General features: G+C 41.7%; 1 protein-coding gene across 1 annotated transcript; it reads left to right on the forward strand.

Annotated features, from left to right (window-relative positions):
• Positions 1-22: 22 nt before the first annotated feature.
• Positions 23-27,116, forward strand: LOC308142271 (stAR-related lipid transfer protein 9-like; the record flags this gene model as incomplete). Its single annotated transcript, XM_080512619.1, has 25 exons — positions 23-214; positions 3,144-3,213; positions 5,633-5,749; positions 16,321-16,437; positions 16,748-16,780; positions 16,899-16,960; positions 17,654-17,766; positions 19,146-19,288; positions 19,435-19,502; positions 19,714-19,811; positions 19,916-20,119; positions 20,272-20,369; positions 20,465-20,542; positions 20,831-20,908; positions 21,696-21,875; positions 22,931-22,982; positions 23,337-23,462; positions 24,025-24,107; positions 24,504-24,565; positions 24,972-25,165; positions 25,365-25,727; positions 25,829-25,845; positions 26,698-26,854; positions 26,903-26,998; positions 27,088-27,116. The coding sequence occupies exons 1-25, from the start codon at positions 168-170 to the stop codon at positions 27,114-27,116; spliced, it is 2,685 nt and encodes an 894-aa protein (XP_080368745.1). The 5' UTR covers positions 23-167.
• Positions 27,117-27,142: the final 26 nt, after the last annotated feature.

Consider the following 27,142-nt stretch of genomic DNA (forward strand, 5'->3'; position numbering starts at 1 on the left):
GGCGGGCTGGAGCTCACGATCAGCTCCGGCGGGATGGTGATGGCCGGAGCGGCGGAGAACCGGACAACTTTATCCGAGTGACCATGCAACTGAACTCACACGAGAAATGTGACTTTACACCAGCCTGAGATTATTAAAAAACAACAACAACAACACACAAAGGCATCATGGCAAATGTCAAAGTTGCCATTCGTGTCCGTCCGCTCACCGCAAGGTAAGATGGGTTATAACCCGTTTGTAAACCAGTTTAATAACTCACTTTTTTTTTTTTTTAAATAAAGTTTTTTTTTATACTTTGTTTAGTTTCTGAGAAGTATTGTGATATAGTGCCGCCTGAATCTGGCAACGTACGGGCACAATACTCTTCTCATATTTCACTTTGTTTTGATCTCTTTTGTCCATTTTTTTTTTCTTCGATTCCTTTAAGTCGTAACTAATAAACGTCGAGTAGCATGTGGGTGAGGACGGGTGAAGTGCACATGGCGTTTTAGTGACAACTGTGGCTGTCAGTGCTTCAGATGACCGATCGCGTCGTGTGCAGCCGCAACAGAATGCTGTTTTTAATGCTGCCATTTCTCTCCACGCCGCAATAATCGACTTTAATGGTTTCTATAATTGCACTTTTGTTGTGATTCATTCAGAACGGGCACCAGTGAATCAGCCTCTGTTGTGTTTTAATGACCAACTAACTGGACTTAAACGACCGCCAGCCATCAGGCAGACCTTTGATTGTGTCTCCTGCAACCCCAAGAAAAGTCGTTGACATTAAATCCACACTTGACATTTGTCAGGAGTGGGCTTTAAAAGTGCTGTGATATCCAGAGATCCCTTGCAGGTTCGGTCTCCAGAACATCTGGATTTGATTGGTTTACTGAAGCATGGAGTTTTCAGGCTTATTTGTCCAACATTAGGTTATTGTCGTTATTGTTCAGGCAACCAAATGAATGACATCCTGTCAAGTCACATGTGCTGCTCTTGGTTTGAAACGGGTTCAGAGATTAGCATAGGAATAGATTTTGTGTGTGGTGGGTTTGGTCTCGTGCTTTTGAGTGCAGACAATAGTTGCCAAAGCATTTCAGGTAGAGATCACGCCTGATAATAATACAAAACAAAGCATGAGGGGAGTGGTCTTAGGATGCCAGCACTGAAAAGATCAATGAATGGAATAAGTGAGATTCTGTGCAATGTTTGCATGCTTTTGTGTGTATTATCACACTGGATTCTACTGGAAAATATGATAGTGTTTATTTAACTTTTGGCATAAGGGAAAAGGCAATTTTTCTAAATTTGAGGATTGCGTATTCTTAAGTTTCTACCCATGTATTCTAATTAACTGCAACTATTCATCTTATACTACAGCGTTTCATCAGTTGGAAATCTCTAACCTACAAGATGTTGCTAAATCACAACCTGATGTGTGATGTCTTTGGAAACTTTTATTCTTGCTACTTTTAACTTAAGTTTTTACAGTGTGCATTCTTAATACTTAACAGGCAAATTAGACTGAATGTGTTTAATTTTGCCTATTCTGGGAGTTTAGTTTGAGGTTTTTATGGGATCACATTTCCACTCCGTGCTGCGAAATCTGTGAAAGTAGCAAAGAAACACAGCGTGGTTGTAAAGTTGCCTTGCTCCACTGGAGTACTACCTCTTTACATTATCAAGCAAATTGCTACAACATGTTGAATAATAGGTCTGCTGGCTCTTGGTATATATTGCTTGGAGAGTCTATAGGAGTGCACTGAATTACTTTGAAGTCCTGCAGGATGTTTTGCTGGGTTGCTTAATCTGAAGGCCAGTAGAGAACCTTAACAATGCATTATTCTGGCTGGACAATGATTCTTTCAACTGGTCTTCCAGGTGTTTTACATGACAAAAGATCTTTTCTATATCTCAACCTCACTGTCATGCAAAACCATCCCTCCAGATTCCTGCCCCTGACTGTCCTCTGCTCTTCTCTATTTTTAAGTGAAGGATGTATTTCCTTCCTTCATATATTTGAATACAGGCCCGCTGTGTTGTAGAGATAACATTAACAGCCTGGTTAACAGCATTCCGCATTTGGCCCGGGCAGAGCCCTTTGTTTCAATCCACCAATTGTGTACAGTGGGTGCCCCTGAGAATGTGGGGAGCATCTCGCGTACAAGAAACATGTGTTCCCAACTGTGAAATTGCTTGTTTAAGTTTGTATCAAAACACATCTTTTATGAGTTTTTGTATGTTCCATGGTCCCGCCCCACATGCTGCTTCGAGCCCGAGAGTGAAGGCTGGTGGTTTTGGGTTGGGCCGCTGCTTGGGGTTGGCAAAATGAGTCCCACACGGTGAACACGGAGAGGGCCGACGATTACAACAGCCTCCTGGCCGCCGTGCTCCCACCCCACCGGAGAGCTGGAACGTTTGCACCACGGGCGGCGTTCGGCGTCATTATCGCTCCTGGAGATCGAAATTCTCCCAGCTTCATGTTGTGATTGCCTCCAGTTTCGCTTTTGTTGCATCAGATGTGCTCGGTCCAACTTCTGAAGCACACACACACACACACACACACGGCTGAGCTGACCTTGTTTTACACACATGCAAAGACACATGCTGGTCCTGATTACGCGCGTTCAACATTTGTTCACTCTCCCAACTATGTGGAAACGGCTCAGGCTGCTCGGAGGAAGTCTCTTGAGAGTCTGACAGACTGTTTTCTTTTGAATCTAAAACTAGGAGACCACTTGTGTGGCTCACTCATGGATCACACACTAACACATGCATGCACGCACAAAGACTCATTGTGTTACTGTCATAAAATGGCCTCAATTCAAGTGGAACTGGCCTAAATTTGTCTGAACATTGGCTTAGTTATGTATGCTGCAAAAAAAGAGGGTCCCTAAACTAATCTGAAGGTGTGTTGGGGCTTGATCCTGTTTCTGAATCGTAAATGAAAGCTTAGTTGACAGTTTCTATACAGCATTGGGGAGAGGCTTGTTGATCAATACCTGCAGCGTCCTTTAGAATTAGTTATTGTTTTTGGAAGCATATGTCTCCTTTCTCTTCAGTCTGGTTTATTCCTTTTGATCGGCTTTCATCTCATTCGCTTACACTTTGTCGTTGAGTTGACTGAAGCAATGCCAATTTGTTTCCTCATTTCTTCTTCGTAGGGAGAGTGTGGATGGAGGAAGGCTGGCTGTTCAGGTGGAGGATAAGTTTGTGAGGATCCGAAATGTGAAGGTGAGTATAACCATGCATACGTGCTCTTGGAATTTAGACTATTTTCTTGGTAGGACCGCGTAAATTATGAGTGATGTGAGTCTTATCACAACAGGATGTTCGCAGCCTGGGACCAGACTTCTTCCTGCTTCATGTCACTATTGTTTATTATGTGTTTCATTCATATAGATACACAGGCTCATGGATTGAGACCCTTTCAGTCAAACACATGCCTTTCACTATAACTGCATGTCTAAAACATACTTACGATACATCTATAAAATCTCCAGAAGTAAACTGTAATAGATAAAACCCAGGATGGGTAGTGACAAATCCAGTGATTTATTATATAGTCTGGCTCTAGGCTTTATTAAAAGTATTTGGCAGACAAGGAGACTGTACGAGAAGCACATTTTTCTTTTTCAGTTCAGTTCCCCGTGAGTGTATTTTCATTTGGAAATAATTACCCTGCGAGCTAACCCTGTAAGCCGACGCTTTCACCACGTTACCAACCGGCTGTGTCAGATAGCTGAGCAGACTTGTCTGATTGGTTCAGCGGCATTGCCCTCAGACAGTGTGGTGCAGGATCTATGGAACATGTCTCTGTGCGCTCGTCGTCTGCAGAGTTTGTCTTGACGATTTTAAAGCTGAAACTGTGTGTTTCTCTGCAGCTGCTCGGACTACAATAGTCAAGTTTCTGCCAGAAAGGTAGTTTTCAATGTTGGGACGCAAACTTACAATAAGGTGAAAGAAAATCAACTTGGAGCAGTTTTGTTTTTAGCTCCTTTTTGTTTACACGTGCTCGTTTGAACGTAGGTGTCTCAGGATAAGATATATAGGGGAGTAGTGGAGCCGTTGGAAATGATGTGACAATAGACAAACCACATCTGGCCACCCTCTGCCATGGAAAAGGACCAAGACTCCGAGGATGATGTTGTTCTCATGGGCATGGCTATTTATGAAAAGTAGGCCAGTTCCGCAGCAATGGACTCGGCAAGAATAAAGGATGAACTTTTGTTTGCAGTGAATTTGAAGTTCACAAGTTCACACTTGCTGTTTGAAAACCCAGTGCGTTTTGTAACTTTAGCTGCCAGAGCTTTCATTGTTCAAGAGATTTGCCCATGAGTGGTGATGCTCTGGGTTCATTCCTATAATCACATGGCCATTGTTGAATTAAACACAAGTGCTGAGGGGTTAAGTAATCATGCTTTCAGGGAAGCCAATTGCTGTGAACAGAAGGGATACCCTGAGCTTAGTGCTTGTGCAATGCCGTAGTCAGTGAAACGCTGGTTTCATAAATGATGTGACTCTTGTCAGCGCTCCTACCATAACAACAATGAAGGCAAACCAGAATAATTTATGGACAACATGGATGTTTTCAGTCAGCAGCATTTAAATATCAGTGCAATTACGCGCAGTGATCTGTGGTGAGGTAACTTGTTTTAAAGTTGCTGAACCAAACTTGAAGCATTCAAATAACAAATGCATGACATTTGAACCTTAATGCAGAAACGATTAATCGTATTTAATAGTATGCATTGAAAATCTAGCATAATAAATTGTAAAAAAAACAAAAAGAACAAACCTAATCAGACACAGAAACAGTACTGCTAGCGAAATATGCATCAATATGTATCAGAACATCATCAGCTGTTGTAAAGGCAGATATATTATAGATCAGACACTGAGACCTTCCCCAATTCTTTGCTAATCACTTCAAAGTGAGCGGCTAATAATGACTTAGTTAAAAATGATCTTCACATACAGGGGACATCACAGACCTCCGGCGGACTTATAGATTGAAAGCAGCGATTTATTAAAAAAACCCTTGGATGACAGCCAGTGTCCCAGAGCCACTCTTGGAGTCAGGTGGGTCCAAATGCTGCTGTGGTGGCCTTCATCAATCCAGGATTCACTCACAGTAAGCAGAAAAGTGTTTAGTGTTAATGCACCGAGGCGAATAAAGAACTGGAGGAGGAGCAGTGAGTGCGTTGCTAATGAATGGAAACCGCTTGCTTGCAATTCCGCTCTGTAGAAGTCTCATAAACAAAGGCCATACCACTGGGTTTTTATCACTGGGATTCTTTATAGATCACTTGTGTATTTACTTTCTCAAATTACAGCATGTAGATATTGTCTCTCCTAAGTGTTTGTCCTCATGCAGTATTGTAAACACTATCTCATACTTCTCGTGACAATTGTCTGCTAATCAGCGAATCAAGTAACCACTGTGCACTGATGGGTCAGAGGTCAGGGAATAAAGATGCAGCCAAAAGGTTTCCCAGTTCAATTCCCAATGCCATCAGGTTACCTAGAGGAGTCCCTGAGCAAGGCATTAAACCCACATCTGTACTCCTTGTAATGATAAGTGTTGTTTATTTGGTAAGGTATCCCATGGAATTAAAATAGCGTGTCTTACGTTTGTGTTTTCTTCTGACAGTTGGATGGACGTTCAGAAGGAGCCGTGGATTCCAGGGAGAAGCTTCTGGAGTTTGGTTTTGATTACTGTTACTGGTCGGTGGACCCGGCAGCCCCGCACCACGCCTCACAGGAGGAGGTAATCACCGAACTCCCCGACTGACACGCAGTTTAATGTCCTTGCTACCGTAAACGACTATATTGCTGTTTACAAATATTCTCCCTTTCTCTATTCTTTTGTTGCAATTAGGCCAAAAATGACTGAAGTTACACATTCACATTAAATGAAACGTTCATGTAAGATGCTTTGGCTTGGTGGTCTGAGGTAAAGAAAATTAGTAGATTTTGGGGGAAATAAAGTTTTGACAAATTTCCAACACATAAAATTGCTGGCATTTATGTGATTAAAAAAAATAAAGCTTTATTGATAAAAATGTGTTCTTCTAACATGTAGAAATGCAGCAAATGGTTTTCTTCTTCTTCATGCCATGCTATATGCCCTGTTGTGGGTGGAGACCGCGAGCCTGCTGATCCAAGCTTTGGCCACAAGTCGACACTGGGCAAACACAATCTCCCCGAGCCTGAGGGAACACTGTCCTTGTAGACAAACCACAACAAGTGGGGTGGGTGTTGTATGTTTTCACACAGATGGCCACATGAGGGATATAATATCAACTCCATCTGTTACCCAGAATTCTCTTTGCCTCAGAAATGGCACGACTAGAGACGGCTCTCTTTTCATGTCCAGGCTGTGATTGGACGATTAGATATTTCTGTGTTGCTTTGATTGGAAGGGTGTTGCTGGAACCCAAAATGGGCTTCAGATCAAGAGCAAACTGAGCCAAATTCCATCATGGAAAATCTCTCCAAAACTTGTTCTTTAGATATTGATTTTGTGTTATTAATTAGTATTTACCATTTTCCCAAAACTTCCACATTAATCAAAAATGGTTTTACAGTTGGTTTGGTTTTTCCATCATTCTCCCTCTACCATTCTCCGGTCTTGTCAGAGCTGGCTTTGTGTGTGTGTTTGAGAAAGACATTGCTGTGATGGCGGCCCACGCAGTGCTCAGACCAGCAGACAACACAACACTTCTTCCTCTCCGGCTTCAGTTGCGTCTGTCCTCAGCAGAATTATGTCCAGTCACAGTGGCCTGGTCGCCACAAGACATTCCTCTGTTGACCCGGGGTGGGCGAAAGAAGAGCGCCAGTGATGGACGGAGCTGCGGGATTTAAATCTGACCTCTTTTCTTGCATTAAAGTCCAGAGAGTTGTCTCTTTAACAAAGGCTCTCCTTTACCACTACATCAGCCGTTGACTGATCAGACATCGCAGTTGAAAATATTCAAATTGGCCATTTCTCCAATGGAATTAGGCACACGAAGCCTCATGTAAGAAGTTTGAGTTGTGTGGCAGGAAGCATGAAAAATGTAGTTTTTAGTCTGGTGGATGTTTCAATTTAAGAGCAGCTCAGAACTGGCCTGTTAGGCGTTGTGCATTTGTAATCTACAATCAGATTTTGTGGACTATGTTCTCTTGCGCTGCCTCATTTTACTAATGTTACTGTCTACATTTCTTTCCCTCAGATAAAATATCCAAACATTTCGTACATAATTGCCAGCTTAACAAGCTGATGGTATCTTTGCCTCTGTTAGATTTTCCAGTGGCTTCTACTTCGAATCTGTTTTTCTGCATGCACTCCTTCAGAGCTGGAACACAGACTTTGTCTGACACTTCAGTCCTGTGAGATTGAAATAGTCTGAACCCGTGGGGTGGTGAGAGTTGGGGAAAGTGGAACGTAAGTCCTGCTTTTCCAGTCCAGCATTATCTCACAACGGCCTGCCCCCCCCCCCCCCCCCCCCCCCCTCTCTCTCTTCAGGGAGAGGGAACTTGCCTTGCATCGCTTGTACCTCCCTCCCTGCTTCTGCTCTGCTCCGTCGAGTGTACATGTCCATGCATCACTGATAGTTTGCGCCAGTCACTCATGGCGGGGGATGGAATAAAAACATTAAAAGGGTGGATTGGCAATGGTGCAATTTTAGCTGGAGTTAATGAAATTATAAACCATGACCAGAATGGTGACTCCAATGATGTGTGACGCTCTTTGATCTTTGGTCGTGAAGAGTTTCAAGGAGAAAGTTGGAGCAGAGGGAGGGGACGGACTCTTCCAGGTGAAAAGGCAGCGCAATAGAGAAGATTTACAATCCCTGATGGAAGCCAGCTGTTGAGTTAATGCAGCAGGGAAAGTTGGTGTGTTGTTTGTCTCAATGCTGCCTTTGTTTTATGCCTAGATAGTGAGTTAATGAATAGCTTTTCTTCCCCCAGACAACCCCCTCCCCTGTTTATTACTAGTTTCTGAATATAGGACACATGGGAAAATAACGAGAAACGGTGGGTTTGAATGTGGACTTTTTAATAGCGATAAGTAAGAGAGACTCATGGAGAAAGTGTGGATGAGGTGGGGGGGGGGGGGGGGGGGTGTGTGTTCCAGTGTGCCTGTACAGCCTCTAGCATTTGCCTGCCAAACTCACAGCTGCTTCACCAAGTAGGATTTTGCAGTAAAATTTCAGTGTAAAGACGTCACTGCTGAGGGCTCAGCTCAGAGCACAATGTTTTTCTTTTTGGCAAAGGAATCGGCTCGCTAGGGTTTTCCCCTCTGCTCCTCTTCCTCCTCCTCCTCCTCCTCTTCCGTCTGTCTCTGACTCTGTCAATGCAGTGCATGATTTGATTATGCTCGCAGGGTTTCTAGGTCTCTGTGTCAGTGGTGCTGCAGAGTGGGGGAAAGAATAGTTTCCCTGTGCACACACGTGAGCATTTAGCCGCCCTTGACACATGGCTGGAGGGACGGCCAAGAGTCCAGTTCATGCTGGTTTGAATTAACTACAAACAACACGCCCAAATATACCACATGCTGTCAACAAAGACGTATAAGATCTGCTCAGTATGGATTCTAGTCGAACACCTGTGTTTAATAAATCAACTGAGGCTTACTTCCTCCCGTTAGTAAAGTTGTAGGAAGAGGCGGCTTGTTGCAGGAGAAGCACGTGAGCCAGTGTTCAGTAAACATTAAAAATATAAATAAAGCTTGGTCTTTGTAACGTGCTCACGTTACATGTTCTGTTTGATTTGTGACCTCCATCTTGTATCTGTCTTCCTATGTTTCCCAGAAAGAATTTGGCATGTTTTGATAGATGGCGTTAAATCTGATTTTATGGAGATTTCTTATGGAGTTCCACAAAGCTCCATTTTGCATCGGTCTTGTTTGCCATTTTTAGTTATGACTTTAAAATTACCTCGGTATTGGTTTCTATCTGTTGTTAATCTACATTTACTAAAGCTCTTGAACTGTCGTGTACTCCCTATATGGAGCATCTGTTTGTTATGTTTTGTTATATTTGGTTTTAGAATTAAACCTCTCACATCGGTTTTAAAACATATTTTCGAAGTGTCTTTGATGAAGGGGATTTCATCTGTATGAATTCTATACTATATCTGTACATCGGCTCCTCTTCAGAGTTTCCCAAAATCCACTCAGAATTTGGTGAAAAGGTTGCTGTTGGTTTTTTTTTTTTACCTCTCCTGTGCTGTTGTCAAAATTCATAGCAGCTTCTGGATTTTATTTCCTGAGTTTCAAACTCTTACTGATAAGCTGATAGAAAAGTGTATTTGCTATCTGTTAAGTGAACTAAAAAGTTCTCGTGATATTTTTGTATCTATGCCTGCAAGCATTCACTTGTTTTAGCTTGTTTGCATTGTACTGGTGTATATCTTGGCCAGGTCTAACAAAACAGACTCCAGAGGCTATCCAGTAAAATAAAAGACACAATTTACAAGATCCGTCCACCACCAGAGGATTATTGCAAGTGAACTTTGTCAGTGTTTATAGACTGACCAGCATTAACAGGCATTTTTTTAAATTAATTTTTCTATTATTTTTAAACCAATTTCATTTTTGATTTATTACACTTATGATTGTTTTTTTCTCATGAGTTAACTTAACCTTGAGGTTATTGCATTATTTTCTACTTTAATCACATTATGAAAGTATAACCTAACGGTGCAACGAACAAGCACCAATAGTCATTTAGAGACTAATTGATGGGCAAACATCCCCAAATCAGACTATGAATGTAAACGTTAAAGAGTGCTTTTATAGTTTTGAGATTAGATCAAACTGTAGAAACATGCACCAGTTTATTCCCTTGTGAAGTAGCTCACACTGTGGATATTACACAAGGCTCCCATAAGTCTGAAGCCTGGAGAAGACATTTCCAACTTGCCATCAAGATTACAATATCCAGCTCCACTCTCCACTGTTCTGCTCTGGTTCCTTTGACAAGTATTGGGGAGGAGCCACAAATCCCCAAACTTCCCAACTAGGGTTATATTTGTTTGTTTTAGACCGAGCTCTTTGCCCCAGTGTCAACTGCAGCAGGAGTGCATGCCTAAAAGTTGAGTGCCCCCGTCTTCATTTTTATAACTTTTTCACATTTCTGTCCTCTCTGCTCTACTTTTTCATTCCCATGTGTCGAAAAGCCTGAGTAATGAAGAGCAGCCTGAACATCTCTGTCTCTCCCTCCTCCCTCTCGTACAGCCTCTATGCCCTTCCATGCTAATTTGACCTACAAATGCTGTCCGAGTGTGACAAACGAGAGCATTGTTGAACCCGAGCCAAACAGCTCCCTCTCTCTCTCTCTCTCTCTCTCTCTCTCTCTCTCTCTCTCTCTCTCTCTCTCTCGCTCCATTTAAAAATGGTCTCCCTCTCTGCCTCCATTCCTCACGATAGTCGTCTCTGATACATTTCTGCAGATTTCACATCAGACTCCCAGTTCCTTTCAGGAAACACAAAGATCTCCTGTGACAATTCCCGTGTCCAAACAAAGGCATTTAGTTTGTAGCTCAGAGTCCAGCTGTTGTGTTTATGTGACCCACTTGGAAAGCGTGGGACTTGGACTGAGCGACCCTCGCCTCAGCTGCAGCTGTCCACTGCTGGATAAGGATGAAAAATCAAAAACAGGGGAAATTATTTTATAGGGGTGGATAGGTTGTTTTTCAGCGTTTTTTTTCAAGGTAATTGAATGGAGGCAAAGCTGAATAGCTTGTGCAGTCTTTGCATTGTGCCTGGAGACGCTCCCCCAGTGTGAGCGATTGTGGAGGGAAAAGTAATCCTGTCCGTTTTTGGTTACGTCAATCCTGGCAGAAGCAAGAAGAAGCCAGAGTTTTAAATGTGGCAGAGTACTTTGGCTATGTGCCATCAGGCTTTGTGACACACACACACACACACACACACACACACACACACACACACACACACACACACACACACACACACACACACACACACACACACACACACACACACACACACACACAGAACATAAATACTTCTCCAGGGTTTTAGTGTAAAGGAGGCCACATAAAACCAGACCAGCAATTGGCATTTTCCACGTCCCGTGATTACGCAACTTAACTCATTAGAAACATTGCACTACATTTTCACTCTTGTCAGCCTCTTTTCATCAGTCTGTCACAAGTTTGCCACTCTTTCTTAACGTTTCTCACCTGATTTACTGAACGTCCACCACTTTTCTTTTTTTTTTTTCTAGTGTTACCAGACGACAAATGAAGCTCTGCCCTGGAAAAGAAAAATTGCATTTCCTGTAGTTCAAAAACAACTTGAAAAACAACATTTATCACGGTCCTGATCTCTGGCACAGAATCTAGCCAGTTTCTTGTTTTTCACAAGACCTCATGTCCCTGCAATTAGTCATGTCCAACTCAATTTGATACACATGACGTCTCCGCGTTTGAGATCTCTTGCCACAATCATATTTGTCACCCCTCCAAATCAGTCGGCTCAAATGTATTTAGTGTCATTATCTTATTGACGCACAAGTCCATAACACAATTCAAACAGCACTCCTGAGGCATAACGCAAATACAATTAAGTGCAGAATGTAATGTAATAAATGGAGGTTGTATATAAAATACGTCGGGATAATGAAACATTGCAGCCGTTAAAAATATATATATATAACAACCTTTAGATGCTTAAGGCATGATACCGCATGCAAAAATAGCTCAGGAGCAAGTCTCACGGTGAATGTGTTTAAGGTTTACATTTTGAGAGGAAAAGACTGTTTTACAGTCTTGTGGCGACTGCTTGTGTTGAAGTGTTTGGCTCTGTTCTGACAGAGCACAGTGGACGTGACCAATATATAAAGGAATAGAAAAGACTTTTTTAATCCCACAGAGAATTTCTTTAAAATCAGAAAGCAGTTTCCCAAAGATGTGCTGAGCTGTGTCGAATCAGTTTAATGGCGCAACTGACAAACTACACTCTAAATCAGTATGTAAAGATGGTTTTCATCGAGTTATTGCTGAGCTCTTTTTAGCTCAGTTTTAAAATAACTTTGTTGTGTACACTACCGTGCAAAGATTTGGTGGCTCTTAAAAGTTCTGGAAATTAAAAATCTTTTCTAATATAAAAGTGTTTATATTTCAAATGATTAACAAAATGCAAAGGAGCCAGCAGAGAAATCTCAAGAGATCTCACTTTGCGGGACCTTTCCCAGCATCCTAACGCTTTGAAAAAGTACTTTATCTCTGATAGCAGTGTTCATTTTAGAGGAATATGCCCTGTTATTATTTCCCTTCAAAATCCCTTCAAAATCGTTTTGTGTAGAAGTTTTCAATATGCAGATTTCTTAGTTGATAATACAAACAATAATGATAACTTCATTCATGCAGCACATTTCAGAATCATGGCTACAAAGTGCTTCACCATAAAAGAAACATTGACAAAAAAGTTAAGATTTGTTTTGAAAGAGGAAACTGACAGCTTGAGATTCTCTGTAAATGACTTTCACAACAGGGAAACCAGAGCAGCAAAGTCCCGGTAACCCATAGTGACAAGTTGGGATTTGGGCTTAAAGCACCAGAAGATGTCAGGCAGTGAAAAGGCTCATAAGAAGTTACAGGTTCTAGGAAACGAGGAGGAGCCTGATCGTTTATATAGCATCTCACCGTGAAGTTCAGACAAAAGACTTTTCTTAAGGAAGTCTGTGACCAAAGTGAAGTAAGTTTCGTAGTGGTGATGAACTGATGCAGCTGTGGTGTGGTTTGTTTTAATCCTAACATTACATTACATTTGTTTTGTTTTTATTTCTGCTGATAATTTTTAGACTTCACCAATCAAACTGGGGTTTGATTCGTAGACTACTGTGCTGAAATATTTTACTTTTATAATCTTATTTTCTGAAACGGTCTAAAAAGCAGTGAAAAAAATCCCGTTTCACCTATTACAATCGTCCCTACAGCATTAGGAGGAGATCAATGAAGGTTGTTGAATGTGGAGTCGTTCTGCCATCTTTTCAAAGCTTTGTTTGCGTCTTCCTTCCTTGTCCTGTATTTTTTACCTGTACATTTCCCAAAGGAGAACAAAGTCCATTTTCTGTGTTTCCTTTTCGTTATTGAATTATTGTTCATGTTTTTTTTGTTTTGTTTTGTTTTGTTTTGTTTTTTTTCTTATACAGGGAAACAAACTGGGAAGCCCGTGTCTTTCTAATGGTTTCCATTGCTGCTCTGCCACTTTATCTGACAGGAATACACACATGTAAATACACACGCCTGCTGATGATAACCTTCCCGTTCAGGGTGCTGTTTAGTCTGCTCCTCGTGCGCTTTCAGTTCGATGCGGTTGCATGCTTACTGTGGCTCTGGCCTCGTCACCTTCCCTGCAGGCAGTTTTTTTTTTTTCTCAAGCTTTATTTGATTATGGAGTACATTTCTATCCTGACAATACAACCTGGCCAGCACCTCACCTGCTTTCTTCTTTGGAAAGTGCACCCTGAGTGCTGCAGGGTGTTGCAAACTGTGAAAGTAGGTTGAGAGACGAGGCTATTGTGTCCATTTGAGTAGGCAGAGCAGATCGGGCACAAAATTCAATGTGGTGATTTTAATTTGATGTGACAATGATAATAAACTACCTTTACTTAATGTTGCCTGGCGAAATGTCTCTCGACAAATTCATCTTCCTGTTTTTATTTATGCATAAATGTTGAAATGTAGGCTTGAGTTTCTTCGTGCGGTTTGTTTCATAGGGTACATAAAGTATTCTGGCAGTGTTAAAGTAAAAAACCAAATGTCAAAAGATAATGGGAACGGAGAAAACAATAAAGAGAGTGTGCCGAGAGACTAGAGACTGTCAAGTTCAGAAAAGCAGACCGTTGAAGTGAAGTTCCTGCTCTTTGTACCAGACCCGGTGGGACGCTCAGCCTCGTTGTAGCCCCCATAGAGTGAATTTAAGAGGGTCAACTTTAACAAGAGCCGTATTGATTCTCTGTGTTTCAGAGTGTAGCGAGTGTCTGTCTGCTTTTGAAAAGTAGGATTAGGACAAGACAGGGGCGGCGCTGCTTTTTGTCTTTGTATTTAATTCTCTGTGCAGCAAAAAAAAACCCACAAGGGGAACACTTGGTGGTCTGAACTCCAATTGGCTGTATGCTTTGGTATTTTAGCCATGTGACTAATAACTAAGGAATACTTCTATAAGATGCACTCGGTTGTAACATGTATACCTTTAACTGAAATGATAGATTTCCTGTCTGACTTATACAATATCAGTGGATATAGGAGGATATAGTTATACTGAGTTGTACAAGTTTTCCATACAGTCAAACGTGTACTTTCCCATACCGGTACAGTTTTGATAATGTACATATTTGTGAAGTTTACTCCAAATTATCATTTAACCCAGCTAATTAACTGTCAAGTGTTTTTACCCATATACTTGTGGGGTGATTTGTAAGACATTGGGGGAAAAGCTGCTGCAGCAACACTTTTACTAGATGCACCTGCGTCTTTCAATAGTGGGCAGGGACTACAAATTAATTCCTAAAAAAGACCCATGTTGGGCTTAGTTGATTTGGTAGAAGTAGTCATTAATGAGAAGGTTACACTGCAAACTCTTAAAAATGCTCCTTTTTTTTCGCAGACTGTTTCAGAACAAATATTGCTCTAAATTCGAAGGACTTGTAGTGCTAATTCTTATTCCACACATGTGATCAGTATTCTGCCTTGGTATCTTCATCATCCAGCTTCACCCTGTCATGTCACGGCTAAACGTTTTTATTTTTGGGAGAAAGACTCTTGGTTGTCGAGTATTACCTCACAGATTCGCACACTTGAGGGTGCTTTCACAAGGCAGAAGGCCTTTCGCAAGCGCTTTCAGCCACATCCAACTTAAATCTATTCCCACCGCTTTGTAAACCTAGAGTATACACAGGCTGAGCTCCAGGTACTTGCATCTCCTGACAGTGGTTGGCGGCACCACAGACACATACTCGCACACATGGGAGGTATGTTGAAAGTACTTTTGTGTTTGATCCTCGGAGGTTGTGGTAGCTTTGAGAGCATTCCTGCTCGGTCCACTGTATACCCACCAGTCTCCATGGTCCAGTCCTGAGCCTGGAGGCCCGGCAAAGAGGCCCCCCTCATTGATCCCCGGGTGTGTTATGGTTCTGGGGTAGAATGTGCTGTCTCTCAGGTCTGGCTTGGATCAGGTTGCAAACCCCCCCTAAAGCCATGTGTTACCTTTGGACTGAGTTTTTAGATTGTAGTTAAGGCCACATGTCCTTCAAGCTGATTCAGATGGAGCTTGTTTAGTTTATCGGCAGTGAACAACAGTTACAGTAGAGATGATTGATCCATTTGTCTTCCTTCTAACCAGCAACACTTTCCTTCACATGGCAGACCAGAATTCAGTGGGAAACAGTGGTTGCTCACCTTGCAAACTGCGCCACATGCTGTTCGATCTGTTTGATACGAATCAAAAATAAATATCTGCAAATCCTGTGCCCCGGTGATTCCACATAAAACTTTCTAGCTTTGTACGACCACCCTTGATTTGGATCTATACTCCCCTGTGTAAGATATGATGGTAAATGGATAAAACATGAAATAATATTACATGACATTTAGTTCAGTATTTAATAGTCAAGCAATATTTCTGCTGTTAGAAATCACATTGAAGACCAAGAGAGCCAATCTGACAACATAACTCTTTATGCAACAACGTACTTTATAGCGGAGACTTGAAGTTCTTTTTCAGAAAGTTTTTGCTTCGAGTTTGTTCTTCTAATCTTTGTACTCTGGGGCTCATATGCAGACGCACAAAGAAGCAAAACAAATGGTCTCAATTGATTGTTTTTCGTGGGACTTTGTGGGACTCCCATCTCTGAATGGTGCTTTCAGTCAAGGTTTGTTTTCCTGACTCAGTCACTTTTCACAGAACTTCTACCCTCAGATTTGTTTCTCTCCCATACGCTTTCTGCAAAGTTGTTTACCCAGAGTATTAGCTGACCTCCCTGCTCCTTACCCAAACACCTCCGCAGGAAACAACATTACCTCCCCTCCACTGGCCCGGTGCCACTGCATTGTGATCATGAAACCTTAGTGTGGGACTACACTCATGTAAAAACACATTATGATTTTCATGGAGGATGTCGGTTCACAAGAGCAGCTGGTTTTTCAATGAATTATTCTGTTGGTGAAGCGTGCAGAATCCTAAAACTACAGCTCTTTGTCATCTGAACGTTCACAAATATTTATGCGGAGAACCCAATCATGTTCCCTCACCTGATTATTTACAGAGCTCTGATTAATTTGCATTTTGAAAAGTTCTGAATTAGGGCGTGTTTTTGATCTCTTCAGGTGTTCCAGGACCTGGGTGTGTCGGTGCTGTCCGGAGCTTCTGAGGGATACAACGTGTGTTTGTTTGCTTATGGCCAAACAGGATCTGGAAAGACTTACACCATGATGGGGACACCGGTGAGAAAGACACCTGCCTGGTTGCCTCTTTGTCTTTCTGGTTAAAAGATCACCTTATAATGTTTACATGAACACTAAATGAAGTAATAAGACTGGTGTGCAGGTTCATTGGGCACCAGGAATATCCTTTAATAGATGAATTCCATATTTCTATAGTTTAAAGAAATGAATTTCACCAATAACTCCATTTGTAGGAGAAACTATGTATTTACACAAAATCAAAATCCAACTTATTCTGCAAAAAGACTAATCAGGTGAAGGAAAGCTTTAGTTTGTATGTTAGGAATGATGTTTCTCTTTGTCTTTTTAGGACTCCATTGGCTTGACACCTCGGATTTGTCAGGTAAGATGATCTATGATTTGTATAGGTGGTGAAACAAAGTACGCACACTGACATTTCGACTTTTTGATTTTTCATTCTTATTGATGGAAGTAATGTTTCTTCCCTTTTTCTCAAACAGGGTCTCTTCAGAAATGAAGACACCTTTCCCAATGGGCAGAACTCAAGCAGAGTGGAGATCAGGTGCTTTGTTATTACCACAAATATCTGGGAAAACAACCTTTTTGTCGATCCTTTATCGGGCCAGTGATCGTACTTGGCTATTTCAGCATTTCTACCTCACTAATTGTGGCAGACTGATGATGGCAACATGATACACAACTTCATAGTTGAACTCAAAATGGAAATTTAAGGCAGTTTTACAATTGTACAATAACCTTTGACAATTTAGTCTTTTCATAATACCAGAAACACTTTTTATTTTGTATTTTTGCATTTTCCTTTGGTGAAGTATGCCTTCCTCCAAGTCCATCCGACGCATTTCTGTTGTTGAAAATATGGAGAAAAAGAAATATGAAAAAGTATGTCTGGATGTGCTAAAAAATAAAGTAATGGTATGACTTTTTCAAATAACATGAGATAGATTTCGCCAATAGCACTCAATGATGTTGAAGATTTCAGAACATGATTGTTTCATTTTTCACTAAATTACATTGAAGAATCCATTCCAGCTAGAGATTATTTAACATTTGAATAATTAAATGTCTTATTTTGGTAAATGTTTTCAAGCTAATTTTATTATATGTGAAATGTGCATCGTGATGTTTGTTGAGCTCAGGTAAACACCACAACAATAGGCTAAAAGATGAATTCCTGACATTATCCTGAAGATGATTCAGGGCTTAATTCTGTCCCACTTTTTCTTTTCTCCCGTAGTTTCTTAGAGATCTATAACGAGCGCGTTAGAGACCTGCTGAGAGGGGGAGAGCAGAAGAAGAGAGCTTCACTGAGAGTCCGGGAACATCCAGAGAAAGGGCCGTACGTGCAAGGTGAGTCTTTGTCATCTGTTCTCTAAAATCCAAACTCCACACAGAAAGGCTACAGAAAAACTCAATACAGGTATATTCTCGCTTTGAAACAGGAGATGGCCACTGCACTAGTGCACACCGTGTTGCAATACTGTTTACACGTAAGCAAACCAGACTCATGTCCTGCTGCACTGAGGGTTATGTGAGAGACTTAATGCTTCAGATGTGTGTAACTTCACTGGAATAACATAATTAAGATATTAACTATAAGCACAGTAGAGAGAAAAAATAATTTCAGCCTCTGGTAAAAGACAGTTGTTTGAGCCTTTTTGCTTTAATTTCCTTTTTATAAAGTTTAAGCCAGTACAGTGGACTTAACACTTCTGTGTAGTCAGGAGTGGATTACAAATTGTAAGAAACTGTTTTTATGTCAAGCGAGGGAAGATGACCTTGAATTTAGCAACTGTGTTTATTCCATGCACTCGCAGTCATATAATTTGGAGTTGGCTATGTTACCTCTTCAGGACTATTTTGAGTAATTCTTCGGTCTTGTAAAATCACTTTATGTCTGTGGTTAATGGTCAGCAGTGGAAATGTGTCCCCTTGTTAATCTTTTGATCAGGCCCACTCTAATTCGGAGTCTTCTTTTAGCTTCTCGCGTCTTACTTTCTTCCTCTGCAACAGCCTTTCTCCTTGTGCTTTTCCTCTCTTTCTTTCTCTCCCCCTCGATCACCCGACTCTGTTAAAAGCTCCACATCCACTCATTGTCTCTATCAAGAGAAATCCCAGTTGACCAGAGGAAGTGAAGTCATTTCCTGGTGGTTCCAAGGAGACTGCCTTGTGTTGCGCACACACACACACACACGCACACACACACACACACACACACACACACACACACACACACACACACACACACACACACACACACACACACACACACACACACACACATACACACACACACCACATGTACAATTCCCAGTTTTCATGTCTTACGCCTCAGCACTTGTGAATTGACGCTTCGTTTTACTGTCACAACTGTCTTTCAAAAATGAGAAAAACATTTACTGAAGACGTTTGCTGATGATGTGTGTGCACATGTGTTGAACAGCGAGATAAAATGGAGTGACTCATGCTTGGCAGAGGAGCATTGTTAGAATTTTTTTTAACCAACCACATTGGGAAGTATTACAAGTCATAAGGGAGCATGCATTGATGAGGCATGTTTCCTGTTTGTTCAAGTTTCTGTTCCTCTTAATATTTGCAGTCCCTTGTGATTGTAACTTTATTCCTATAGTAGATATCCATCACTTTAACGTTGCTGTAAAACCAAGCCACTCGGGAAAGAGACTTTCGTTTTCATTACTTTGATCCGCATGTTGTCTCTCTGTTATCAGATCTGTCACAGCATGTGGTCTCAGACTGCAAACAGGCCATGGACCTCCTGGAAGAGGGCATCGCCAATCGCATGACCGCTGCAACACACAACCACGACGCAAGCAGTAGATCCCACGCTATCTTTACCATCCAGTACACCCAGGTCAGTGGTTTTGTCACAGCAGGCATAAAAGTTAACCGCCCTCTTTCAGCTGAGCTGTGTTTTTATTCTCTGAATCTCACTCGGCTAATGATACCATAATTTGCACATCATGCCACTGATATACACTGATACTTTATTATTTGCAGGCAATCCTGGAAAATAATCTCCCTTCAGAAACTGTCAGCAAGATTAACTTGGTGGATTTGGCCGGGAGGTAAAACCGTTGCACCCCTTTGCCATATCTCCTTCTCGCTCTCCCTCTCTCTCTTTCTCTTTCACTGTCATTGACAAAAGTGCCCCCTAGTGGGTGTTGAATCTGACACCTGCTCTCTGAGTATTTGAACTCATTCCTACTCTTTATTTGTGTCATCTACATCTTGATATCTCTATGACAGAAATTTCACGAGGTCTTTTGTGTTCCACAGTGAGCGCGCCGATCCCCACTACTGCAGGGATAGACTGACAGAGGGCTCCAACATCAACAAATCGCTGGTTACTTTGGGCATCGTCATATCTGCTCTTGGTAAATGAAGATGTGGTTTTGTGTTCACTAAACTATTATTTTATTTTCAATTTTAGACTTGGTTTACTTTGAACTTTTAATCTACACCTCCGCTGCTTCCACAGCTCAGAACTCGCAGATGTCGAGCAGCTGCCAGAGTATCAACAGCGTGGCCTCTGAGGGCGACAGCAGCATTGTGGGAAGCCACAGCAGCTCCCTGTCGGGTGGAGGTGGGCGGAGGCACTGTTTCATTCCTTACCGAGACTCAGTCCTTACCTGGCTTTTGAAAGACAGCCTCGGTGGGAACTCAAAAACCATCATGATTGCAAGTAAGTGTTACCTCTTCACTGTGAAGTAATTTAAGAGGTTGATTGTCTTTCTCATCCAAACCTAAAATGGCATATTTAAAACTTCTGTCACATCATCCAACTTGCTGTATTTGTGTGCTCACTGCTGTATCTTTGTTTGTGTTGGGTTGCAGCGGTCTCGCCGTCCGCTACTTGTTACAATGAGACCCTTAGCACCCTGCGCTATGCTGCACATGCCAGAAACATCGTCAACAAGCCTCGTGTTAATGAGGTCAGTGACTATTTCTAGTCGCGCACCAAGATTTAAAGTCTGATCACAGTCATTTTTTTTCTTTGAGGATGATATGTGCTTTGTTTGCTGTGCAGGATGCACACGTTCGGCTTATCAGGGAGCTGCGAGAGGAGATTGACAGACTGAAGAGCATGCTGCTCAGCTTTGAAATGGTATAGTGACCTTTTATCACTAGAGCGTGATGCCAACTCTCCCATGGATACACCCCGCTGGGTTTACCATCCACAAAAAAAGGCTTCTAAGTCCTGTAAAGCTTTGAATCAAAGAGATTCCCATATTACAAGTTTTCGTACCAAATCCCCAACACAGTGCTTCGTGTCCTCCTGTCATTTCTAATCCCTGGGGTGGTAAAGACTGCATTACAATGTAATTTCTTTGACATTTTCCTTGTGTGCAACATGGTGACTGATCATTTCATTTTAAATCCTTCTGATTGGCAGCAGCGTAATCCCAGTCCATCGCTAAGTGACGAGAGGGATGGAAATCTCTCTGAAATGGTGCTGCAAAATGAACTGAAGGTAACATACTTTTTCATACACATTCTTCCACGTGCCCATCTCAGACACATGGATTTTAGATTAATGCTTTTAATCATACAGACTGTTACTCTTCTCACAATTTACTCTCAATAAAAGAAATGTATACAGGTCATTTGAGAGCAGACATTTACAACTGATGGGCCTCCGTCCCAATGCTTTGTTTGCTTTAAACTACCAAGGTTCATTGATGAATTAAGAGAATTTTCTAACTTTATTAAACAATGTTTAACAAACCAAATATTTTGAATCCTAAGACCTGCAACAACCTGTTTATGGAGGCCTCGTCGATGGAGGACTGGCATCAATAGTTGTTGCAGTGTTTGGGATCACATTGTTACTTCTTTGGTCTCATTTAACCCCTCCTTAAAACTTTGGTCCGATTTTGTTAGCCTTTATCAGAAAAGTGACCATATCAGTTGAATCCACATTTCTCATGGTCTTGAAACCGACAAATGTACTTAACATATTATTTCAATCTGTAAAATACCACCACCATAATTCAATTCAATGCCCGAAACTTGTAAAACTGATAATATAACAGTTTGGAAATATGCTAAATTTGTATTCAGTGTAGTCTGTTTTCAGAAATAACATGTCACACTGTGGAACAGTAGCACTTAATGATTAGACTGTGACAACAGGATAGAAGACATAAATTATTGGAAGCATCTAAAACAACTTGAAAATATTTCACTCAATGAACTGGGGTATGTTTGATGCTATTGTCATGTGAGTGTTTCTAACACGGTTATTGTCTTCATTGCAGGTGGAGCAGCTGACAAAGGACTGGTCAGAGAGCTGGAGGGACAAGAAAGAACTCCTGGAGGAGTACAGCGTGGACATCAACAGAGACCGGGCTGGTTTTCTCATCAACTCACTCGAACCACACCTGGTTGCCCTCGATAGAGATGTTCTCAGCACTGGGGTCGTCTTTTATCGCCTCAGGGTATGACGTTAATAAAGGCAGACATACCTACTCAGTCCATATTTTGATGCTTTTCTTTCTTTTAAGATTCATAATTTGGCGTTGTTTATGTTTCGACACTTTTAAATATGTATTGTTCCTATTCCCATTCTTTGGGGCACACAAACCAACTCCCCCCCAAAAATACATTATTGGTTCGACAGGTTGTAACAGAAGAACATTTATTTAAACCAAATTTGAACTTGATCCATTGACCCCTGTTGAAAGTGAGCAGCCAAATGGACACTCACTTTAGATGTTGGAATTACTCTCTGACATGTACGGAAATAATGTTGAGCTGGTTGCAGATGACATTTCCTTCATTTTCATTCATTCTAAAGATCTAAATGAACAATATGGTGCAATGTTTGTCTTAGCATCTGAAATCTGAAGCGACTGTTTTTTCAGCTATCTTGACTAAAACCATCTCTTTTTTTCTACACTCATCCCTTCTTTCTCCTTCTTCATACTACTTCTGCTGTTCTACTAGAAAAACTCTTGAGAAAAGGTGCGTCTCTCTTCTTTTCACCCTTTCTTCCAACTGTCCTGTCAGATTCTCCTTGGCTTGTGTGTGTGCATGCATATACAGTACGTGTGTGTGTATGTGTACTCTGCAATGCATAAAGTGTGGTTGGATAAGAGGCTCTTAGTTCTGAGGCGAGGACTCGGGGGAGCTTAAGCTGTCCTGATTCTGACAATGACAAGCATACCCTTCGGCCTGACAATTACACAGTTTCCTGCATGTGAAGAGCTGAAGCCACCTGGGAGCACATGTGGTCCTGACACCACACGAGAAAGCCTTTAATCCCATTAATGAGTCTTTAGAGTAAATAAATTACATCTTTTTTCTCAGGTAAGTTTCAGGATTACGTGACAAAAAAAACCCCCGTTTTCTAAGAAGATTATTCTGTAGTATTTTTATCAATTAATTTGCTTGTATTTTGGCACACAAAATGCTTCTGTCCAAAATACATAAGGTTTGTTTTAGTTCAGACTTTACATGCATCTGCTGCTCTTAAATTGTGTTTTTCTTACAGGAAGGAGTCACCTACATTGGACCTCAGGGCCAGTCTGAAGAACCTCACATAGGTATTTTTTTTAAAGATTTTTATATTGTATATAAAGCCGGTAAATTGTAAACTCAACCGGTTGCAAATCATTGAAATTGAAATTCATAGAAACCCATTACAATTAATGAAGAATAAATCATACAACATTTCTGCTGATCAACAACTGTTATATGAAGTTTGCTACTGTTCGCGGGTTATTGTGCGCAAAGGGTTATAGCTACTCGACAAGAAAGTGTGGCCACCCACTAAAATGGGCCGTTTCCTTTTTTTTTTTATTAAACGCTAGATTGAGCACTGAATATGTCAAGTAGTGCAAGAGCTGCATCAGCACAGCTTTAGAATTTCTGACTGTGTTTCTGCATGCTGTTTTTAGTCCTGCAGGGAAACGCCAGCTGTGAGATTGAAAACCACAGGGATGTTGTAACGCTGAGACCGTTACCGGGCTGCGTCTGTCTACTCAACGACCGAGAGGTCACTGAGCCCTGCAGGCTGGCTCAAGGTCAGTGCAAGTCCTCAGCAACACCATTAGTTCCTACTGTCATCTGCAACTTGGGTCTCCCCTAGAGATACTAGTGTTCATGCAAAACACAAGTATTTGTGTCTTATGATTAATTTACAATTCACATTCATCTAGCTGTTAATGTTACAAGATATTTATGATATTCATTCCAAAGCATTCTGTATTGATTCTAGCTCAAAGCTATTTCTCAGGTCTTTTAGAATTTCAGTTCATTCACACAGAAAATTCGAAATGAACAGCACTCGACACTGAGCGTTAAGTTCTTTGAGTAATTGCTGCAGATGTAGGTTAATGCACAATCATATATTCAAGCGTACAGACCGACTGACTATCTGATGCGGGTTAATGTGCAATTATTTATAGATGCACACACATTTAATGATGCACTGTCATCCCAAGGATAAAAGTGTTTGCACAAACACACATATATGCCCATCCAGCTCCACTTATGAAGTGCAGCATGCACACACTCACAACTCTGGATATATTGATGCAAATCAATGGATTGATCACAGTGTAAGATGTGTCTCTCTATCTCCAGGGACAGTAATTACTTTGGGAGGAGTGCATAAGTTCCGCTTCAACCACCCTGCAGAGGCAGCTGTCCTGCGGGAACGGAGACGGGTAGGTGCTGATCACCTGAAAAGGAATATGATGCTGTTAATTAAGATGGCTATCATGATGATCAGAGTTTTACACAGAATGTTCTGAGACTATGTGGGTGGACTTCTTTGACCTCCAAGGTTTTTAAGATTGTTGCATTGATTGAGAGCACTGCGGAAGCAACTACGCCAAACATAACCATGTTTATGTCAATGTGAGAAGTGTGAAGATATTCCACTTTCATCACGGAGCGTATGATGTACTTCATGGTAGCCCATCTTTGCTTGGTAATGGTAATTTTTTACAATGAGCAGAATATTTTGTGATGCATATTGATGGTACACAAGCAGTGTGTTTGATCGTTTCTTTTCTGAGGATAACAAAGTTGAGGGTGGTCTTTTTTTTTGCTCTCCTCAGGCCAGTGAAGGCGGCATTACTTGCACATACATTGACCTTTGCCCCTCGGCCCCTGATGACAGGTAAATGGTGACTATAAACTGAAACTGTTTTTCCCTAAAATTAATAAAGAGATTTTTAAGAGTCGTCTTGATCTGTCAACTTAGTAAAGACAAATCCATGCATACGGACATGCATAAACAGCTTAGTCTGTAAATATATTTGCTGTGATTCGTGTGTTGCCTCCCAGTTCGAAAGCAATCTGCATGCTTCCATTAGCCCCCCACCTTTGTAAACAATCACAGGCTGAGTTGCTTAGTTACTGCATAGACGCTGAAGTCAACAGTAGCTTCAAACCTGTTTAACCACCGAACAACAAAAATCTAGGCGTCACAATCTCCTAAGGTGAGGTAAAAGGATAGCTTTACATTTTCTCTTATTTCATCATTGTTTCTCAGTCTTTGTTTGGAACCTGTGCCTGCTTTATAGTGTGAAAGAAGAAGAGCTCCCGGGGCAGCTCGGTGCCTGTCTCTCCTTGACTGAGGAGCCCACTGCCAGGCGGCGTGTGGAGGAACAGAAGCGCTATGTAGAGATTTTGCGACAGGAGATTCAAGCTGAACAGAGGTGGGCGGAAAGAGAGCTGGAAAGGGAGCAGGCTCACCTCCGACAGCAGCACACTGAGGGTAAGTACGCTCATCTCCCAGGCACAAAGGCTCGTTATAACTCGTACATATAGCAACTGATTCTCCACGTTCAAGATGAAACTCAAAAACTTTAAGGAACACTATACATAATGGTGATACAATTGCTTATTTCTAATAGTCACACATCTTGTTAATCAATCATTTCTTTCTGTTTACAACAACTTCCTTCTGTCAACAGTCCAACAGTGGATTTTGGAGGAAAAACGTCGTCTGACAGCTGTAGAGCAACCAATCACCCAAGAGTCTGGAGTTCAAACAGACCTCATCCCAGCGCCCTTCCTGGAAAGACTATCAAGTCTCGTGTCGGGGGATCAAGAGGATCCTATAGTGGACTGTACATCCCAGGTGGTTAAGGCCAAGAAAAAGGCAGTACAGGAAGAGTTGCTCAAGCATCACGCCCTCTGCCGCGCTGAGAGCCGCATCCGTCGGAAGAGGCTGCAGTTTCAGCTGCAGAGAATTGCCAGCAAGCGGCAGCTTTTGGAAGCGAAAAGGGAATTACAGCAGCTGGAAAAGGCATTGCCTTCTGGACCAGACGGCCCAGGTTCTCCTGAGCTGGGATTACCATCAAAATCGAGAGAACAACCGCATGATTCTCGAAGACACTCGTTTTCACCAGATCTTTTGTCACGGCTCTATCCACAGCACACACCTGTCTTCAGGTCAGTACATAGTCATGAGACTTGTGGAATTATTACATAAAAACAGGAATATCCTTACAGTGTCTAAAAATCTATCAGAAGGTTAATTTTCTGTTTCGTATTGTGGTTGTTTTTATCTTTTATAAAAATGTAATTCATCTTCAATGTTAAGACTGAGCATTTCTTTATCCATCTCTCAACAGACACTTCTTGAAGAGAAACCGATCTACTGAAGTGACTTTATGTTCATCTCCATCTTATTCCATTGGTGACAGGAAGTGGGTTTCAGATGAGTGTCTTCCTCGTGAAAGAACCCAAAGTTGCTCCAGCTCTTTGACATCAGGACAAAGTCCGTCCTGTCAGAAAGTAAACTCGTCTGAAAGTGTCACACAAAGACCCAAAGAAGAACCAGGTGCTCAGCCGTGCAGGGAACGACCAGAAAGAAAACCTCTTCTGCCAAACCGAAGCCTGTCTTTTAGGAACAGATTGGATCAGACCTCAACAAACACACTGAAGTCAACACTGGGAACTTTATCGCTGCAAGTCAGCAAAGAAAACATAGAAGGACCAACAACAGGACAACAAGATGTTAAGAGTGCTCCTTTTAAGAATGTGAAAACCTCATACCATGTAGATAAGAGTGGAGTGGAAGCCATAAGTCAATCTGTCACTCGTTCTTTTGGACCCAGGTTAAAATCAGCTCTGTCCAAAGTGTTCAAAAAGCCACCCCCAGGTGTTAACGGAGGACGAGTCCCCAAGCCTCTGGGAAGACTAGCAAGTAGATTTTACTGGAAGCAAAGACGAGACAAGAGCCTCAAAGATACCAAAATGAGTCACAGCAGATGTGCCATTAAACCTGCTGTCTCATGTCAGGAGCTCGACCAAAGGGCTCTGTTTGAAGACATCAGACAAAGACGATGGCACAGCACTGAAGCTCTGCTGAACAAGACCAGCAGATGGATTGACATGCAGCAGGGACTGGATGGATGGGAAGAAGAGCTGGAAAGCAAGAATGAAGGAGCATCAGACTGTGAGAGCCTTTTATCTCTTGACTCTCTGTCTTCTGCTTATGCAACAGCTCTCGCAGAGAAGCTGAGACGTGAGGAGACGGTTGAAAGTGAAGCAGAGAGCGAAGACAGTCAAATGTCTGAGGATTCATTGGCTATGGAGTGCAGTGGGAAATTCTCCACAGTTCGAAGGCTTCGCCAAAAAGTGGTACCAACGTACTCACTGGTGACAGATTTGGCTCATTCATGCAAACAGCACAAGAGCTCAGCAAAGATCAGTTTTGATGGGGAAAGCTGTCGAAAATCTGTGG

This window comes from Blennius ocellaris, assembly GCF_963422515.1.
Source record: "Blennius ocellaris genome assembly, chromosome: 17".
Lineage (NCBI taxonomy): Eukaryota > Metazoa > Chordata > Actinopteri > Blenniiformes > Blenniidae > Blennius > Blennius ocellaris.